This window comes from Chenopodium album, chromosome 18 (assembly GCF_948465745.1).
Source record: "Chenopodium album chromosome 18, dcCheAlbu1.1, whole genome shotgun sequence".
NCBI lineage: Eukaryota > Viridiplantae > Streptophyta > Magnoliopsida > Caryophyllales > Amaranthaceae > Chenopodium > Chenopodium album.
This window is the reverse complement of record NC_137851.1, coordinates 4,080,672-4,096,897: the sequence shown is the minus strand read 5'-3', so window position 1 is coordinate 4,096,897 and position 16,226 is coordinate 4,080,672. Positions and strand designations below refer to the sequence as shown.

Sequence of the window (16,226 nt, the reverse complement as noted above, 5' to 3'; positions counted from 1 at the left end):
AATATCATTAAAGCCAAGGTCAAAAACTAGTTAAATTTAATTAAAAACATAAAATAATCTTGTCAAATTCAAAGCACCAAAATCCTGACAATCTCTTTATCTATTGTGCCACCTGTTTCAATGGATTCTGAGTATAAACCTGTAATTTTTTTTGGGAAAGATTAAAAAAAAAAACAATGTCATGCGCTTCACGTCCTTTACCTCCCTTCAAATAGGCATAAAAATAAATGAACACAAATGATTTCATGTGATTTATTTCCTTTTAAGTTATTATCTTAATAACCTTAATTTGATAAGTTATACTTTCTCCACCATCACCTGATCACTAACCTCTCCACCGCAACTCAACTCAATTCAACCTGCTTCTTGTTATTCATTCCTTTCCTACCTTTTTGTACTGCTGCCTTTATTTCTGTCTCGTCATCCGTCCTTTATAACTCGACTAACGTTATGGGCACCAACCGGAATGCTCATATGTACGTGTGAACTGTGGAATTACTTGCTAGAACGAACAATGAAATTCGAAGACTTCCTAATGCCATCAAGTGAAAAGCAACGCAGAAGGATTGCTCTTGAGGAGGAGGTAATATATCTTTTGAATATTTAAGAATCTCTAGCTTATACAGCAACAACCAAAATATCAGAGCTTTAATCTCGATAATGGACCGTGGCTACCAAGATTCTTATAAATGTTGAAAACTTTGATCACCTGAATTTATGTCCTACAGGTTGAGGAGCTGCAAGAGAGACTAACTGGGGAGCTGCAGATAAATGGCGTGCTGCAGAATGCAATAAAAGGATCTCTTCTTTCCTGTTCTTGCCTTTCTTCAAGGCTACCCCTGGAGGAAATTGTGGCTTTCGCTTTCTCGTAGTACTAGTTGCCTAGATGTTAGACCTGAAATTAGTTAACTTGCAGACATGCCACAGTTAGCTGGTTATCAGGTCATAAAAACAAGAACAGTAATGAAGTTTGTGCATTTAACCAAGAAAATTAATTTTGTACATAATACAATAACTCCAGTGAAGAAAATAAAATGTTAACTGATTCCTACATTAATAATCACATGAGAAATTCTGAATGTAACCACAAAATTTCTTAACAGTTATTTTAATTATATATAACATATAACCAATCGGAATCCAAGGTTTGCAAAACATGTCCAAAATCACAGTCTAAATTATGCTTCTGGTGCAGGTACAGGTGCTTCTAGCAGAATTAGAAATGGTAGAGAAAGAAATCAATTGGCTAGAAACTAAAGTTGAGAAGCTGAAAAAGAACAAATACAACGAGAAGAAACTTATCAAAGATAGCGAGTTAGAGCAACCGAAGAAGTACCTTGAGTGGCAATTGCCATACAAACAGCAAAATGGAAGAGAGCTTAAAGATTCAAAATGGGTTACAGTAACAAGTCATAACAGGCGAAAAAGCAGTTTAGACGATGGAAGATTATCTTTGAGCTCTATCTCAGACATGCAAAGTTCTTTTGCGAAAGGTTAGTAAAAACTGCTTTTTAAAAAATCAGAATTCCAATCTATACAATTCAGAAACTCCTTTTAAAGAATAAATGTAGCAAATACTCCGTATGGCAATTGTAATAAATAAAGAAATATATCTTATTCACTTAAATTTTCATTGCACCATGGATGAAAGCAGAAGAAACTGCCAAGAGATACCTGAGAATTATCAGAAATAAACCAAACCGCGTCATAGATGCTGAAGCTAGCAGTGAGGAACCAAATAGACTCTCTGAAGAACTTCTCAAATGCTTGATAAACATATTTGTAAAACTAAACCAGACATCATCAGAAAAAGAATCAACTTCTGCTGCTTCCAAGCACAATTTAAACTGCATCAACTCCAAAGGCTTTTCACCCAAAAATACATTCAGCTGTAAAGCAAGATCATCTATCACCAGTGATGATGGAGTTTCACAGGATGGCACAGAAATTGGGTTTGGCCCTTACAAGAAATTCATCCAAATCACAAGAAACTCACTGAAGACAGCTCGGCTTTCAGATTCTTGTCCTGCAACCAGAAAATTGAGGTACCCAGTGCATTCCTCAGTCAGCAAATATTTACTGTAAGAACGAAAACTGACATGCTATAGGACTCCATATCAGGGTTCTGCTGCAGAAGTTATGCTACGTGGACCTGTCCTTCTTGAGTAACAAACAAAAGCTAGCTTTCTGGATCAACATCTATAATGCCTCTATAATGCATGTACTGTAAGAAATCTTCAACCAGTCCGAATCCAACTAGATACCAAAACTTTGGTACTAACACACTTCTTTTGTATTCTGGAACCAGGCTTACTTACAATATGGGCTGCCAAATACACAGGAGGGAATGTTGACACTTCTGAACAAGGTAGGTATCCATGCTGCAGATCTTCATCCTTTGCAGGCTTAGAAAATATGTTCAGTAGCATGAAGCAAAGCTAGAATAAGAAAGCAATATTTAGAAAATTAAATCTGTATGATAGGGAAGAACTGATGTGTACTTTTGTACCAGGCAGCTCTAAATGTTGGTGGAATAGTGTTGAATGCTCTGGCAATTGAGCATTACCTTCTTCGACATCCAAGTGATCAAAACTTGTAAGTAGTCACAGAATCATCCTATTTCCATCTTCTTAAGTATAGTGATTTGATATTCCATAATTGAAACTAGAGAGGAATGCATAAAAACATCTATGCATGCAACATTACCTATGCAGAGACGCTCTTTTAAACCTACATTTGATTATTCTCCAACCCCAAGGCCAACTCCTATAAAAAGTAAATCATTGCTAACTAGGATTAGAAAGAAGAAACTAAACAATCTTAATTCATCTGAGGAGTTGGTTAACAAATAATATGCAGGGGATGGAATCATTCAAACAAAGTGGAGTTTTTAATCCTACACTATACTCTGCATCTTCAAACTCCTCACCTAACTCATCAATTTCTATGTATAGGATCTCATAAACGAGAAGGAAATGTTACTGCGCCGGGCTTATGGACTGCGGTATCCAGAACCGAACATCACCTTTGCACTTTGCCGAGGCAATTGGTCTTCACCAGCAGTGAGTATAATCTCCTTGACCATATACACTATTATCACCTGGTGTTACAGTAAACCTCAAGCTAAGCATATTAGTTATTACAATTTACAGATGTGGATATATACTCCAGAAGATGTGGTAGATCAATTAAGTAGAGCAAAAGTGGAATACTTAGAAGCATTTATACGGGTAACAAGCAAGAGGAAGATCCTAGTGCCCAAACTCCTTCAATGGCACATGCAAGATTTTGCAGATGACATGGAATCATTGATAGAGTGGATATATAGCCAATTACCGCCAAATGGGGTATTAAAAAGAGCAATAATGGAGTGCCTATATGAAGACAGAAAGCTTCCAACAGGAAAGATGATAGAAATTGTGCCCTACCAATATGAATTCCAGTACTTGCTGCCACATTAGAGGAATAACAAGCTTGAAAAAGAAACTAACAGATCTGATGCAACAGGCACACTAAATTACATAACTTCACATAGCTGTATAGCTTCATTCATAATGGGATCGATTTATCAAAAAATTCCTATCTCGGTTCTCAAAACAGTAGAAATTGTACAAAATATATTCTGTAACTTACTAACAGATGATTCAAGAAATCTTATGTACTAATAGTAGTATCTAGGTAGCATTAGTACTAGGCTATGGTACAATCAACAGACAAATTATAACTAGAGACTTCAACTAGCTGTGGAATAGTTATTGTAATATGCACGTCAAACTATTCAGAACTATACTATCTCCACATCCAACTATATAAAATTAGGTACAAATTGATTTCACATTCCAGTGACATGTACCCAGCAAAAGGATTGTTTCAAAAGTGTGTAAAGTTAACACACCTCACGGGCTCCAGTTTGACAGGAATATGATACATTGCTAGCTGCCATTCTTACCTTTACGTGGGAAGTTTGTTGGCAGAAGCAATAGGAGCTCTACCCAATGTTCACTCGGCCACTAGAGGTGTCAAGGTTCTCAAGGGTGGTCAGCATGTACATAACTTCACCATGATAACTGAATAAAGCATTGCAATGTATAGAAAGAATAATTCACACGTTGATTTCATTGATAAAATTTTCCTTTTGAGAAGTTTTACAGATACCTCAACTCATATACAGCCCACAGGCATGTCCAGCACTCTCTTTATAATAAATATGACAAAAAAAAAAAAACAGAATTAGTTGAAGGGGCGAAAAGGAGTATGCAGAAAATGCTGTATGAAGGACAATGATATTAAAGAAAACATGGTAGCACAAGAAAGAAGCTCATCCACTTTTTTTATGAGCTGCTAGGCGAGGATTCAGTTAAGAAATTTACAACTCTATTCAACAGATTTAAGCCAAAAACAGTTTCTTCACAGTTGACCTTCACGGATATATTTAATGGTTCTGAGCAAGAACCTTCAACAGTAATGGTAATCAAGCAAGGAACAGAACTGCTTAATATCTCAGCACTGAATCGTAAGCACAAACCTGATGCATCATCAAGTTTAGAGGCCAGTGGAAAATCCACAGATACGAGAAAAAGGTTTGCATTACTTAGCATCTTTAGTGCTATGCTCTCACATATTATAAGATACACATCCTTTGTCAAATAAGTGTCACTTTTGTCCTTGCTCAGCTCCACAATATGATCAGCAAAGGTACACCTGAGACATACCAGTAAACAATAAATACCCGGGGAAAAATAAAATAAAATCGGTAAACACTAAGACAACAAATCAAGGACAAATAGCACCGAATCCTAGCAAAATAAAATAGCTACACACTTGCATCACATTAACTGGTGAGTGACCCAACCAAGCAATGTATATTTTTAAGAAGATGGCCGCCCTTACATTATCATACAAAAAATACACTATCCATAAGAGATGTCATTGCTTAGCTTTTTGACAGAAAGAAGTTACTCCAGTAGTCCATTACTAACTAAATTAAGGGCAGTTATTACAAAAATTCTCCGTCCTGATGATTTTTATATTTTTATTGAACAATAACCAATACAATAATGAATTAATTAAGAGAGAAGTCATCGTTTCTATATGTAGGCATCATGATGGCAAGATGAACTGGAGATTTTCGAACTTGAAAAGACAACACGATCATGGTTCTAATAGAGTCATACCACATGCAAATTGATTTTCCATTAGCCTAAATATAAAGTGAAAGAGGAGACAGCATTGGGTCAAATTACGATCATGAATGTGACTATTCTTCCATCTGTACTCTGGCTTCCAATAAGCAACTTTTTATTATAAGTCATGGTTTAGGACAAGCTACAGTGTTTATATAAAATAATAACATGAATTTCTATGTTGAGTACCACCCCTTAAGACGATTTTAATCATTTAAGCTAGTTGATCATCCACATTCAGCAAATAATCATGAACAAAACAAGAGTAAGAACAAAAATAATTAAGTACCATACCTTCTCACATATTCAAACATGCCAGGCAACTGTGATTCCTTATTTCTAAATTCTGGAACATCCATTTTTAAGGGCTTTATAAAGTATCCAATATCAGGCCGCAACTTGACAGGGTAATTCTTGCCATTGCACTGTAATGACAATTTTAGGGGTAGTAGATGATGATGAAACCGGACCTGAAGGACCCGTTTTATTATTTGACTTGGTCCAAGAGAATCGATTCCTTCCATTGGAACCAAAGTTGGAACGTCAACCTGAGCGGCAGATGACCTGAAGTATCAAACCCTCCAATTAATCAATGCGTTTTTAAGGTAAAAAAAAAAAAAAAAAAGGAAGCTCTGGAAAAATCACAAAGTAACCAAAAAACAAGCTCATGTCACAACATGAAAAATGTGATAGCATAACATTGTCTAAAAACTTCCTTTCTATATTAATGATAAAATAAAGTTCAGACAAATGCTATCTGAAAAGGAGAGATTAAAAGTATATCTAAGCATTTCAGTTAATACCTCTCTGCTGTCATAAATTCTTGTTCTGTCACATCTGGACCTCTGATGGGGTCTTCATCTACCAACATCACTTCTGAAATAGGCTCATCAGAGCAATTATGAAAAGTAACCTCCACACAAGTTAGCAATGGTGAGACGTCTGATATCTGAGAGGAAAATGAATAATCCACCTTCAACCCCTGACCACTCACAGTATCTAGAAGCGTATATGATTTAGGATTGACCCGATTGCTAAGATCATCAATGGAGATTCTGGCAGATACCTGGATGGCATCACTTCCAGATGATTTCAGGTCCGACAAAACAGGCTGCTCGCCCAACCATGACTCTAAAGCCCTCCTAGATAAAATTTCCTCCACTCCACCAGATCCAGACGGGTCGTGAATAGTCTCAGCACTATTCTGCCCCTTAAAAGAATAGTCCGTCTCAGAAATCTGGATCAGTGGACCTGAATTATTATCAGCTTCACTTAGAGGTTGGCTCTCCTCACTGCCATAATTAGAAACCGAGGCACTATCTGAATACTGAGAGCTGAAATCAGATGCACTTCCTTCATCCAGAGAACCAGAATTTCTCTCAGAATCATCTGTTATATAGAAGTCCCCAGACTTTTCTGTTCCTTGGAGTACATCAGAGACTTGGTCAAAATCAGCAAGAAGCAAGCTACAAGGTTTAGGGAGAGGCTCATAGCCTGGCGCAGCATGAAAAACTATTTGTGAAAGAGAGCCAGGAAGACAGAAACGGGAAGTTATGGGTTCAGACAATGGTGACCCTTTAGGGAGCCCGAACATTTTTTCTGCAATGAGATGGACTGCCTCCTCTTTTGGTGAAACATAGTCTACATCATTATCATGAGAGCCCAGAAACGTTGACAGTATCTTTGATAAAACACGAGCTCGGTCACGGACATCATATTTCATGTCATTCTTTGCCAATTCAAGCACATAAGTTACAAGTTTTTTAATTGTCAATTGATCTTGATCTTCCCCTTTGGCACCCAATAAGACCTGAATCGAAGGAAAAAGAAACCATTCAGTTATGATTTATACATTTATTGACAACACCAAGAACATGAATAGCAAGCTTATCCACCAACGAGAGCATAGAACAGCAACTGTGAATTGAAAATGCCAGAGTTTACATCATGAAAGGTATTGGAAAGGACCAAAACCCCTATTTTTTTGCCATATTCATAGGCATGCCATTGTCAAGTAATATAATCTGCAATTCACAGAGATTCACAAATTGTTTCTAAAAAAACTCCAACACTGTACCCTCGCTTCAAGTAACCGTACTTGCTGTTGATCCAATTAGTGTACGATACAACTCATAAAAGTCAAAGAACCTTGCTAGTGGTCAGACACATGAAGCATATACGAGGATAAGAGCCATTACACTTTGATGCCATGTCTGTCCATAAATCATGGCCAATCACAAATTTCAGAAATAATATTTAGAGTTATATTGAGTAACTCTGGGTTTATAAATTGAAAAGTTGATAGACGATAATCAAGATATTACATTTGGGCTTTTATTCTCCTTAAATAAGCAGCCTAAATGGTAATCTCATTGAGTTGATTGGTTCACTTTACTTTTTTATCACAAAATAAGATGCATAACTTTGAGCCACTTACATTTAATCCGTTCTTTCTCATAGTATTTTTTTTATATTTATGATTTTCTGATCCATAAACAAAACTAAAAACAAAGCAGGAGCAATGTATGTAGTCATTCAAAGTATGACTAACTTTCTCATATTTTCCTACTATACAAAAACAAAGCAGTCTATTACATAGAAGTACAAATAGGAGGGTAGACAAAGACAAACATAAACCATAGGAATACATATTTGGGCCTTGCCTAGATTTGGGGAATGGAGTGAAAAATCAATGGTGTAAAAAATATGAGCTTGCACTCTTTGCCTGAATTCAGGTTAACCTTTTGGGCCCTTAACATTTTCTCCTCAAAGGAGAGTAATACATTACCCACACATCACAAAGAATTATAGTTACTCGATTAATTTTTCTCACCACTTTCCAATTCCCCTTGCCTCCTCTCTCTGTTTCATTTACAGGCTCTTTAACTCCCTCTCCTCACCGCCACCTCTCTCCTTTCTCTTTCTCCCTCTTTCCCTTCCATACGCATGAGATTGCAATCCTCCAAGTACACAAGTATCTACTTTCAGATCTGGTTTGTACTATAATTTTTAATCTTAAGTTATTCATCAATTTCGATTTTCAAGTATAAACCAAGTTATGTTGTTTCATGAAAAAGTATAATTTTTTATTTTTGGTAAATTATTGTTGAATTAATACTGTAATTGGTTATAAAATTAACTAAAAAACTGTGTGTTGCACGGGACTTAAGCTAGCTTCAAGCATTAACAAATAAACGGGAACAAATTGATAAAATGTTCTGCTCCATTTGAATCCTCTTATTCTTCAAACAAAGTACACATTTCTCATAGTGATGAATTGGATACCTGGGCATGCAGTTATGCCCCCATACCCAATCGATCCATAGCCAAAATTTGATTAATATTGTGAAGGTAAAACATTTAGTGATCACTACAGATATAATTTGGCATGAAGCATCGATTACAGACATTAATGACAGGCAAAAAGGCAATAAACAGTGAATTGTTAGAGTAAGAAGAGCCTAGGAATAGTAGACCTTGACTTACCTTAGTAGCAGTATTAAGTATTTGAAGCTTTGTTTCAGAAGCTTCTGTAGTGAAGCGATGAGCAAGATATCCGAGTAATGAGGTTAACATCAAAGGAACTCTGTCTCCTAAAGAGTTGTATTCACCAACCATCCATATAATTATTGCTCGTGCTGCAGGCACCTTAATTGAATCCAAACTTCGAACCAATTGAATAATAACCTAAATGTCAAAGATTGAGATTTAAAAACATCAAGCACATGTAAAATGGGAAAATCATTTCAAAAGAGCAATAAAGAGTAATCATTCTCTGACTTATTAAGTAGTCTTGAAACAGGATGATAAGGAATCCTCTTCAGCAACAAAAGGCACGTCAACCAGATGTCCGGAAAAAATTCTAAACTTCCAAGTTCCAAAATTTATCGAAAGCAAAAGAAAACCACCTTCAAGCTATGATCAGAAGATTCACTTTAAAGAATAGTAATCAAAGGTCTTCACAAATATGCTTTGTTTACATAGTAATATTGAAACTATCCCCACAACCCCACCAAGAGATAATCAGTATCAAGCGAGGTCCTACAGGCTACAAGCAAAAACAAACCTTATGGAGTTTAATGGCAATTTCGTATTACGAGTATAGCACAATCTATTATTTTCAAAACTTTCACAAAACAGTATCCTAAATTTGAGGGTTTATTCACAGAAACCTTGTATTTCAAGTGTTCCCAACATGAGAAAAAGAGAGAGAAAATGACAATTTGAACTGGAAATGATTAGCTGAAGCAAAGCTACCTTTTCATGACTAGGTGGATCTTGATTTATGATGGCTTTAATAGACATCACTGCTTGGATCAGAATTCCAGCTTCCTCATCCAAAGCATTATTCTCACTCGTCAAGAATTCTGCAATGTATTTTATTTATTAATAAATTCAATGATCTTGTTCCAGAGTTTAATAATTAAAAAAAATAAAGAGAATGCCTAAAAAAGCTCACCCATTTTGGTAAGTGACAAGAGTCCTTCCAAGCATATATTAGAAAGTTTTGGGAGACGTTGAGCACATAAACCTATAGCAGCAACTGTATCAGCGGCAAATCTTCTGTCTGGATCTTTAATGTAATCCTATCAACAAGAAAATGACAGTTAACAGAATATGCAATGAGAAAAGCCACTACCATGGAGACTCTTGACCTTAAACTAAGAGATTTATTAAGGAAAGAACAATATTAACTTTTCAAGCTAAAATGTAGAGAAAATACTACATGCAGTCTACTATGTACAACACTTGGGTCCAGGTTTCATGATCAGTAGAGAATCAAATGCCAAACAAAGACAATTCTCCAAATTGACTTTTCTGACCTCAAAAAAAAGCCATAGTTAACCAACACAAGTATTAAGTTCCAAAATTGACAAAAACTTAAGGCTACTTTCAGTTTTCAATTGTTCAGGATCAGCAACAAAATATCAATCCATATAAAACATTAAATTAGCTTCTGCACAGGTAGCAATATTTCGAAAGGGGGGTTTGGATATAATTACTTGGTTGAGTTGGTTCTATACATAGGTTGACAAGCAAGAAGAGCCTCCTGTTCTAGGCTTATTCTTTTTTCCTGAACATAGCTTAGATTTGTCTCAATGTTAAGTTCAAGATAATAACTTTCATTTTTATAATACGTTTTTATTGGTATTGATGGCTTGATGCTCAAATGTGCGCATTAAAAATTGTGCAAAAAGCAAATAATAACAACTTAAAGAAATGGAGGGAGTATGTCTCAAGCAACTAAAGTGGTCATTACCTCCACATGATTAAAACATCAAATTGAGAGTAATGTCCTACTAAGAAACAAGTCGCATAATAATTAAAAGTGGGGAAAACAACATCAACACATCACATTATTAAAGCTACCCTTACATAGTGAAAATAAAGATGTTCATAAAAAGGGAAAGAGAGAAAGAGATGAGTACCTGGAATTCTTGAAAAATGCAAGGAATTGAAGAATCCATAGCAATCAAAGAGAGAATATCAAGCTTTAGAGCTTTTATCTGGTATGTTTCTGAAGTTGATATGAAGAAATCTTCATAATAGTCGGCAAAAAGTGAAGGCATGACTTTAGCAAAAACTTGAATATTACAGAGAACCTAAACAAGCCAAGCATATGGAAAAATCAGTGGCATCATCTCAATGCACCACACAAGTAAAGAAACACTGCTAATTAATTTCATGACCACATCTAGCCGGAGAAACCAAAAAAAATATCCATTTCTAATCTGACATGCTCCAGAGACTCTAAGAAAGATGCAAGCCTGACTGAGATCAAAATTATCACCAAATAAATACTACAACAAGATTACCACATTAAAGATGAGGTAACATAATTGCATAAGACAGATCAATTGCTTAACAAAAGGTTTTTTTCTGAAAATATTGTCCTGTGGGGGAGCAAATGTAAATACAAGTAGGCAACAGCAGGTGATTGGACATATTTTACAAAAGCAGATAATGACAACAGTGACTCTAGGACATGTTGCAGAAACAATGGAGAGTAAAAGGATTAAGAATAGAGAAACCAACCACATATTTTGAAGCGCATGATGATCTCAATACAAACAACAATGGCTTTACAATTTTGTTTACACTATCCTTCGGCGCCATGATCCAGTGCACTCCAGCAGCTGCAAGTACTACAGCACTGTTCTGACTCCATAGAAGGGGTGATGTACACTTCAGAAGCATCTTCAGGTCATCATTTGTTTCAGCAGAAGTAAGGGATACATCATCTATGTTCAAAAGCCTCCTTTTCTCAAAACTCGATCGTGATAGGTATTCATCAGAACCTTCAGTGTACGACCTGGCAACCAAGTCCACTAACTCTGGCTGACGGCTTCCATAGCTTAAATCATGGCCGTCTTGTAAGTGAATGTCTGCATTTGGACCAACCTTCTCACAGCTATTAGTTCCTGCATTTGGACCAACCTTCTCACAGCTGTTAGTTCCAGTAACACAGGGAGAATACAGCACAGATTCTTTTGCAAGGCCATGCCTTGCAATCACATAGCGCAACAGAATTCCAATCAAGATTATTTGACCCCATTCTTCTACATCAGGGAGAATCTCACAGAGTCTTTTATAATTTCTTGCTATAAGAGGCAAGTTACTTGGACATATTGAACTAAATGAAGCAGCAGCAGCTCCAACTACTCCAGGTGAATGATCATTTAGTAATATACCAATAATCTGCAGAAGAAACACTCATTACACAAATATAAATAAACAGCCAAATAAGTTAATAGAGCTGGTTTACAAGGATAACTAAAGAGTAAGACAGGGTGGCAAATTCGTTTGACACATCGAGTGTAAAAGTGGAACCTCTACGTGAAAAAGATTAATATAGAAAAGAAATTAAGAGAGAGAGAGAGAGAGATAGACACTTGAGAGGCAGAAACTGTAGATGGGGTGTCCAATTCCAAGAGTATGAATTCAGACTGTAAGAAAGTACTCAAAAAATTTTGGAGGAACTGGGCTAGGATCTTTCCCTACAAGCATGTCAGAGACATATTGCGACATATAATCCAGATTACCTTACATGAGTATCTACACATCATATTATGGCTTTCATATAATATACCTCTTCAATTGCAGAAGCATTTTCCTCAAGCCGCAAATCATTCAATTTCGGAAGAGCATTGGCTGCACATCTCCTAACATAGACAGATGGATCTCTGGCACATTTGTTTATAGCAGCTAAAACAAGAGGTGCAATTACATGTAGACGGATGCCTGCCATGGTACGGAGAGCCCATGCACGTACCAAAGGGTTGGTATCCCCTAAGTCCTTCTGGAAACAATTAATTGATAATAATGCTTCACTTGGTCGCCTAGAAGACAATTGCCAGTATATATCAATAAGTATGAGAGGAAGAGTACAAGTTTAAGGAAATGATTAACCCAGTAACCTTATGATATCTATCCTTAAATCTACATTGCTACAGAAGACATGCTAAACCAAGTACAAAAGATTGTGTACCTACAGCTGGGAAATGGAGCTGTGGGTCAATAAAGATTTGTACGAGAAGTACAACAAAGCACACCAGATTTATATGTGGAAAGTGGGGGAATACTAATAATCCAGCATATGGAAAATAATACAACCTAACTTTCATAAACTAGTAGCTCAAGGTATACTCTTATCATGCATTTAAGCTTTCCACCTTTACCATAGTCACACACACACCTTGACTCTCTCACAAGTAGACAAAAACTTGCAAGTTGCAAATCTTGCTCACACATTGCAGGACTCTTTATAAGCACAACTAAGAGCCTTCTCTAGTAATCATGACAATAATTGGACATTATTATCTTCTTTGTCTCCACTAAACACTGTCACCCCATCTCCATAAAATTCAGTTTCACACATTCTTGATTTGGTTATCTCTCATAGACTCACCAAGGCCTAGCAAGTGGTTTCCGAACAATGTAGAGTTCACAGTCCACAGGCTCCACACTTCAACCATGTCTTGAATTCCCTTGACACATGTTTATTGATGGGCTTTTGGTCACCCATTTAGTATGCCTAATAAAGTAATGAACTTCATATATTCAAGATTCATAAACCAAGCTCTTGACACTCACATTTAAATTGTTTCAAATTCGAGAGTTACAGCACACATAAGAATTTAACAAGTTGCAATTTTCCAGGCTCCTAAGGGAATGAGGAAAAGGGAGCATATATCAATAATGATTGAAAGAACAGCTAGCACTGGACAATATTCTGTATTTGACGAGTTCATTTATAAAGACTTATTACAGTTCAATTAACATACCCTGAGTACTGAGAAGGCAATAAGAAACAGTATATCTCTTAATCTTACTCGACATTATAACCTCTCTGTTCCAAATTTTTGCAATTACCTTAGGCATGAAGCTTAAACATAGTGGATAAGAAAGAAAAGGTAAGAGAGTGTAGGACTAGAGAAAGAAAAAGTCAACTTGTAAAAACAAGCATGTTATATAATATGAGACAGAGGGAGTGCAGACTTAGTACCTCATTGAACTACTACATATATTTGTCAAATCCACACCTATCAAAAAGACAAAAATAAGAGAAACACAAATGCTTCCAATAGTTAAACCTAGCACTCTAACAAGTTGAAAGGTGAAGATAACTAAAGAAGATTCCTATCAATGAGTCAAAGCAACCTTTAACTAAACCATTTGATAGTCCTCGTGGCTTCATATTACAAAGCCTAGTGCACAAACCAACAAATAGGTAACTGTCCATATACTTAAACAAGATAGGGGATTTAGTTTTGAATACTTCTCATTGTTTCCTAATTTATTAACAAGAAGCTGTGGGAATCTATAGACTATAGTTACTATGTTTGCTCAAAAGAAAGCAGTCCTCTTGTTTCCTCACTGGTGATTTAATAAACTCTTGGAGATGAGGATTTAAATGTCCTTTATTAATAAAATTTAAGATATGAGCAAAGTTAGAAATGAAAAGTTCTCACCCAACAAATCAGTTTTGCATTAAAACTTGATTAAATTATAACACTCATTAAATCTTTTCACCTTTGTTGAGAAGCAACTGTTTAACAAAATTCATCTAGAAGAATGCTATAAGTATCCATCAACAGTCAAGGTGAGTCAACAGCATGTAAAAATGTTGACATAGTGCATCTAATACATAAGCTTTAATTCCCTAGTAACCTAAGACTACTAGTTACTGTCCCTTACAAAAGACAGTGCCAGTTCTGTATTCCACAGACACAAATGCAATAATCAAGAGAGAAAGGGATAATGCTTAACAAATAACTCTAAATGAACTTTTCCAAGAGATGTAGGAACATTAATCATTACTTAATGAAGCATACTTTTCAGCGTAATGCAGCAGGTATACATAAACCAGCTTCTTCACTTCCAATGAATGAGATGCTACATTCTTCACAACCTGAACACAAAACAAACACAAGCATGTCCCAATAAATATAACTGATCATAAAGCCAAATGAAACCTTTCAGCAAAACGTGCTTCCTCAAGAGACCAAAAAGAGAGGCATACCGCATAACATGATCAATATAGTTCTAAATGAACCCCAGGTACCCCCTTCCCAGTGAATCAGGATCTTGGCAATGATGTATTTGTCACAACCCAATTTGACGAAAGCCATTTCAAGTAAGCAATGCTACATATAGTTTAACAGACAGCAGATTAAGTAGCAAAACCCACCCTTACAGTAACTACTAAAGACACTAATTTCTTTTAAGGTGATGAAATTATACATACGGCCTTACAATGATCAAATAACTAAAACTCTACGGGCCTGACTGAAATTCATTTAAAATCAAATGAGCAAATAAGTCCACTAGGCTCTGCATTTGCTTACAACATAACAACAGCATCCACGTCAATATTCAACAATGTAGGACCAATTCGCTGTTACAGTAAACAGACAATGCGCATCGAAACAAATTATGGAGTATGATCTGCATTTAAGTTAATTCTTCTTCTAGTGATAGATCAGTCAATTCATCCAATACAATTCAAACATGAGCAAAATAATATGCATTTAATCTAATTACTCTTCTCGTATTAAATTGAGCTTACAGAAACTAGCATAAATCACTTAAATCCAATCTCAACTTCAAATTAAGCTCAATCAACACAAAATTAATGCAATAACATCAAGTTAAAACTGGAAATTCAACCTGAGGGAAGAAATTGGAGACATCAAAGCCTTGAGCAATGAGAGCAAGAAGACGTTTAAGCGCTTCGCACTTTTCGGAGTCGAATTTGCTGTCCAGAAGAGGAGCGATGCTGACATCTTCGGGATCATCGTAGAGGTGAGCGTCGGTACCGATCCGAAACACCATTGTCGACGCTTTGCTGAATGATTCGGCGGTTGCTCCGAATTGCGGGAACATCTCTCTGCAAGTAATCGATTTTAGAGTGATTTCTAGGGTTCTTGAAATTTGGTAGTGAATTTTCAGAGAAAAAAGGGAAGAAATGGCGGGGGAGGAGAGAGATTGAAGAATGAAGAACCGGCTCTTTTAGAACGTGATTGCCCGGCCTACGGCCTACAACGGTTTTGAATTTAGAATGTCAAAAGCACACCCGATCCGATTCGATATCAATGCGAAAAATATTCAATTCAGATTTGGAGTCGCGTGGATATAACAATTTTGTATAACTTAACTTTAAAAATTGACCTGATTTAACTCGACCCGACTCGACCATATTAGATCCAATCCAATCATCTGAATTGACACCCTAGTTTTGATCAAGACTCCATAGTGGTTAATTAGGCAATTGTTGGTTTTAAAAAGGCTATTGAGACGGCTTATTGCTTGTGTCATGGCTCGTGTTAACTTTTATAGCTTTGGTACATGTGGGATTATAATAAAATATTAAAAATGAATTATAATAAAATTGATGATATATATTAATATAATAGTTTCAAAAAAAAATATTAATATAATTGGACATGTGGGATTCATATTTTGATGAGCATGAAAGAGAATGAAATGATGGTTAACACAGGATAAACGGAATGGAATGAACAAAGGGAAAGAAAGAGAATG

General features: G+C 36.1%; 1 protein-coding gene and 1 pseudogene across 2 annotated transcripts; one reads left to right on the top strand and one right to left on the bottom strand.

Moving 5' to 3' along the window:
• The first annotated feature begins 447 nt into the window (after positions 1 to 447).
• On the top strand, positions 448 to 4,030 carry LOC145591220 (uncharacterized; annotated as a pseudogene). Its single transcript, XR_014102280.1, has 9 exons — positions 448 to 583; positions 729 to 942; positions 1,196 to 1,493; positions 1,655 to 2,045; positions 2,122 to 2,221; positions 2,309 to 2,368; positions 2,513 to 2,602; positions 2,955 to 3,062; positions 3,153 to 4,030. The product of XR_014102280.1 is annotated as an uncharacterized LOC145591220 (transcript).
• A 97-nt stretch (positions 4,031 to 4,127) lies between these two features.
• On the bottom strand, positions 4,128 to 15,674 carry LOC145591219 (AP3-complex subunit beta-A-like). Its single transcript, XM_081647623.1, has 11 exons — positions 15,354 to 15,674; positions 14,519 to 14,595; positions 12,274 to 12,523; positions 11,220 to 11,882; positions 10,613 to 10,786; positions 9,643 to 9,769; positions 9,441 to 9,550; positions 8,670 to 8,870; positions 5,987 to 6,993; positions 5,478 to 5,747; positions 4,128 to 4,701 (listed from the first exon to the last, which is right to left on the bottom strand). The coding sequence occupies exons 1-11, from the start codon at positions 15,567 to 15,569 to the stop codon at positions 4,332 to 4,334; spliced, it is 3,465 nt and encodes a 1,154-aa protein (XP_081503749.1). The 5' UTR covers positions 15,570 to 15,674; the 3' UTR covers positions 4,128 to 4,331.
• Between the last annotated feature and the right edge of the window lie 552 nt (positions 15,675 to 16,226).

Coding starts and splice junctions, on each gene's coding strand:
- LOC145591219 (XM_081647623.1), bottom strand. CDS start 15,569: ATGTTCCCGCAATTCGGAGCAACCGCCGAATCATTCAGCAAAGCGTCG. Junction 11,883..12,273: donor ATGCTTCTGCAATTGAAGAG/GTATATTATATG, acceptor TTTCTTCTGCAG/ATTATTGGTATATTACTAAA. Junction 5,748..5,986: donor GAATTTATGACAGCAGAGAG/GTATTAACTGAA, acceptor TTGATACTTCAG/GTCATCTGCCGCTCAGGTTG.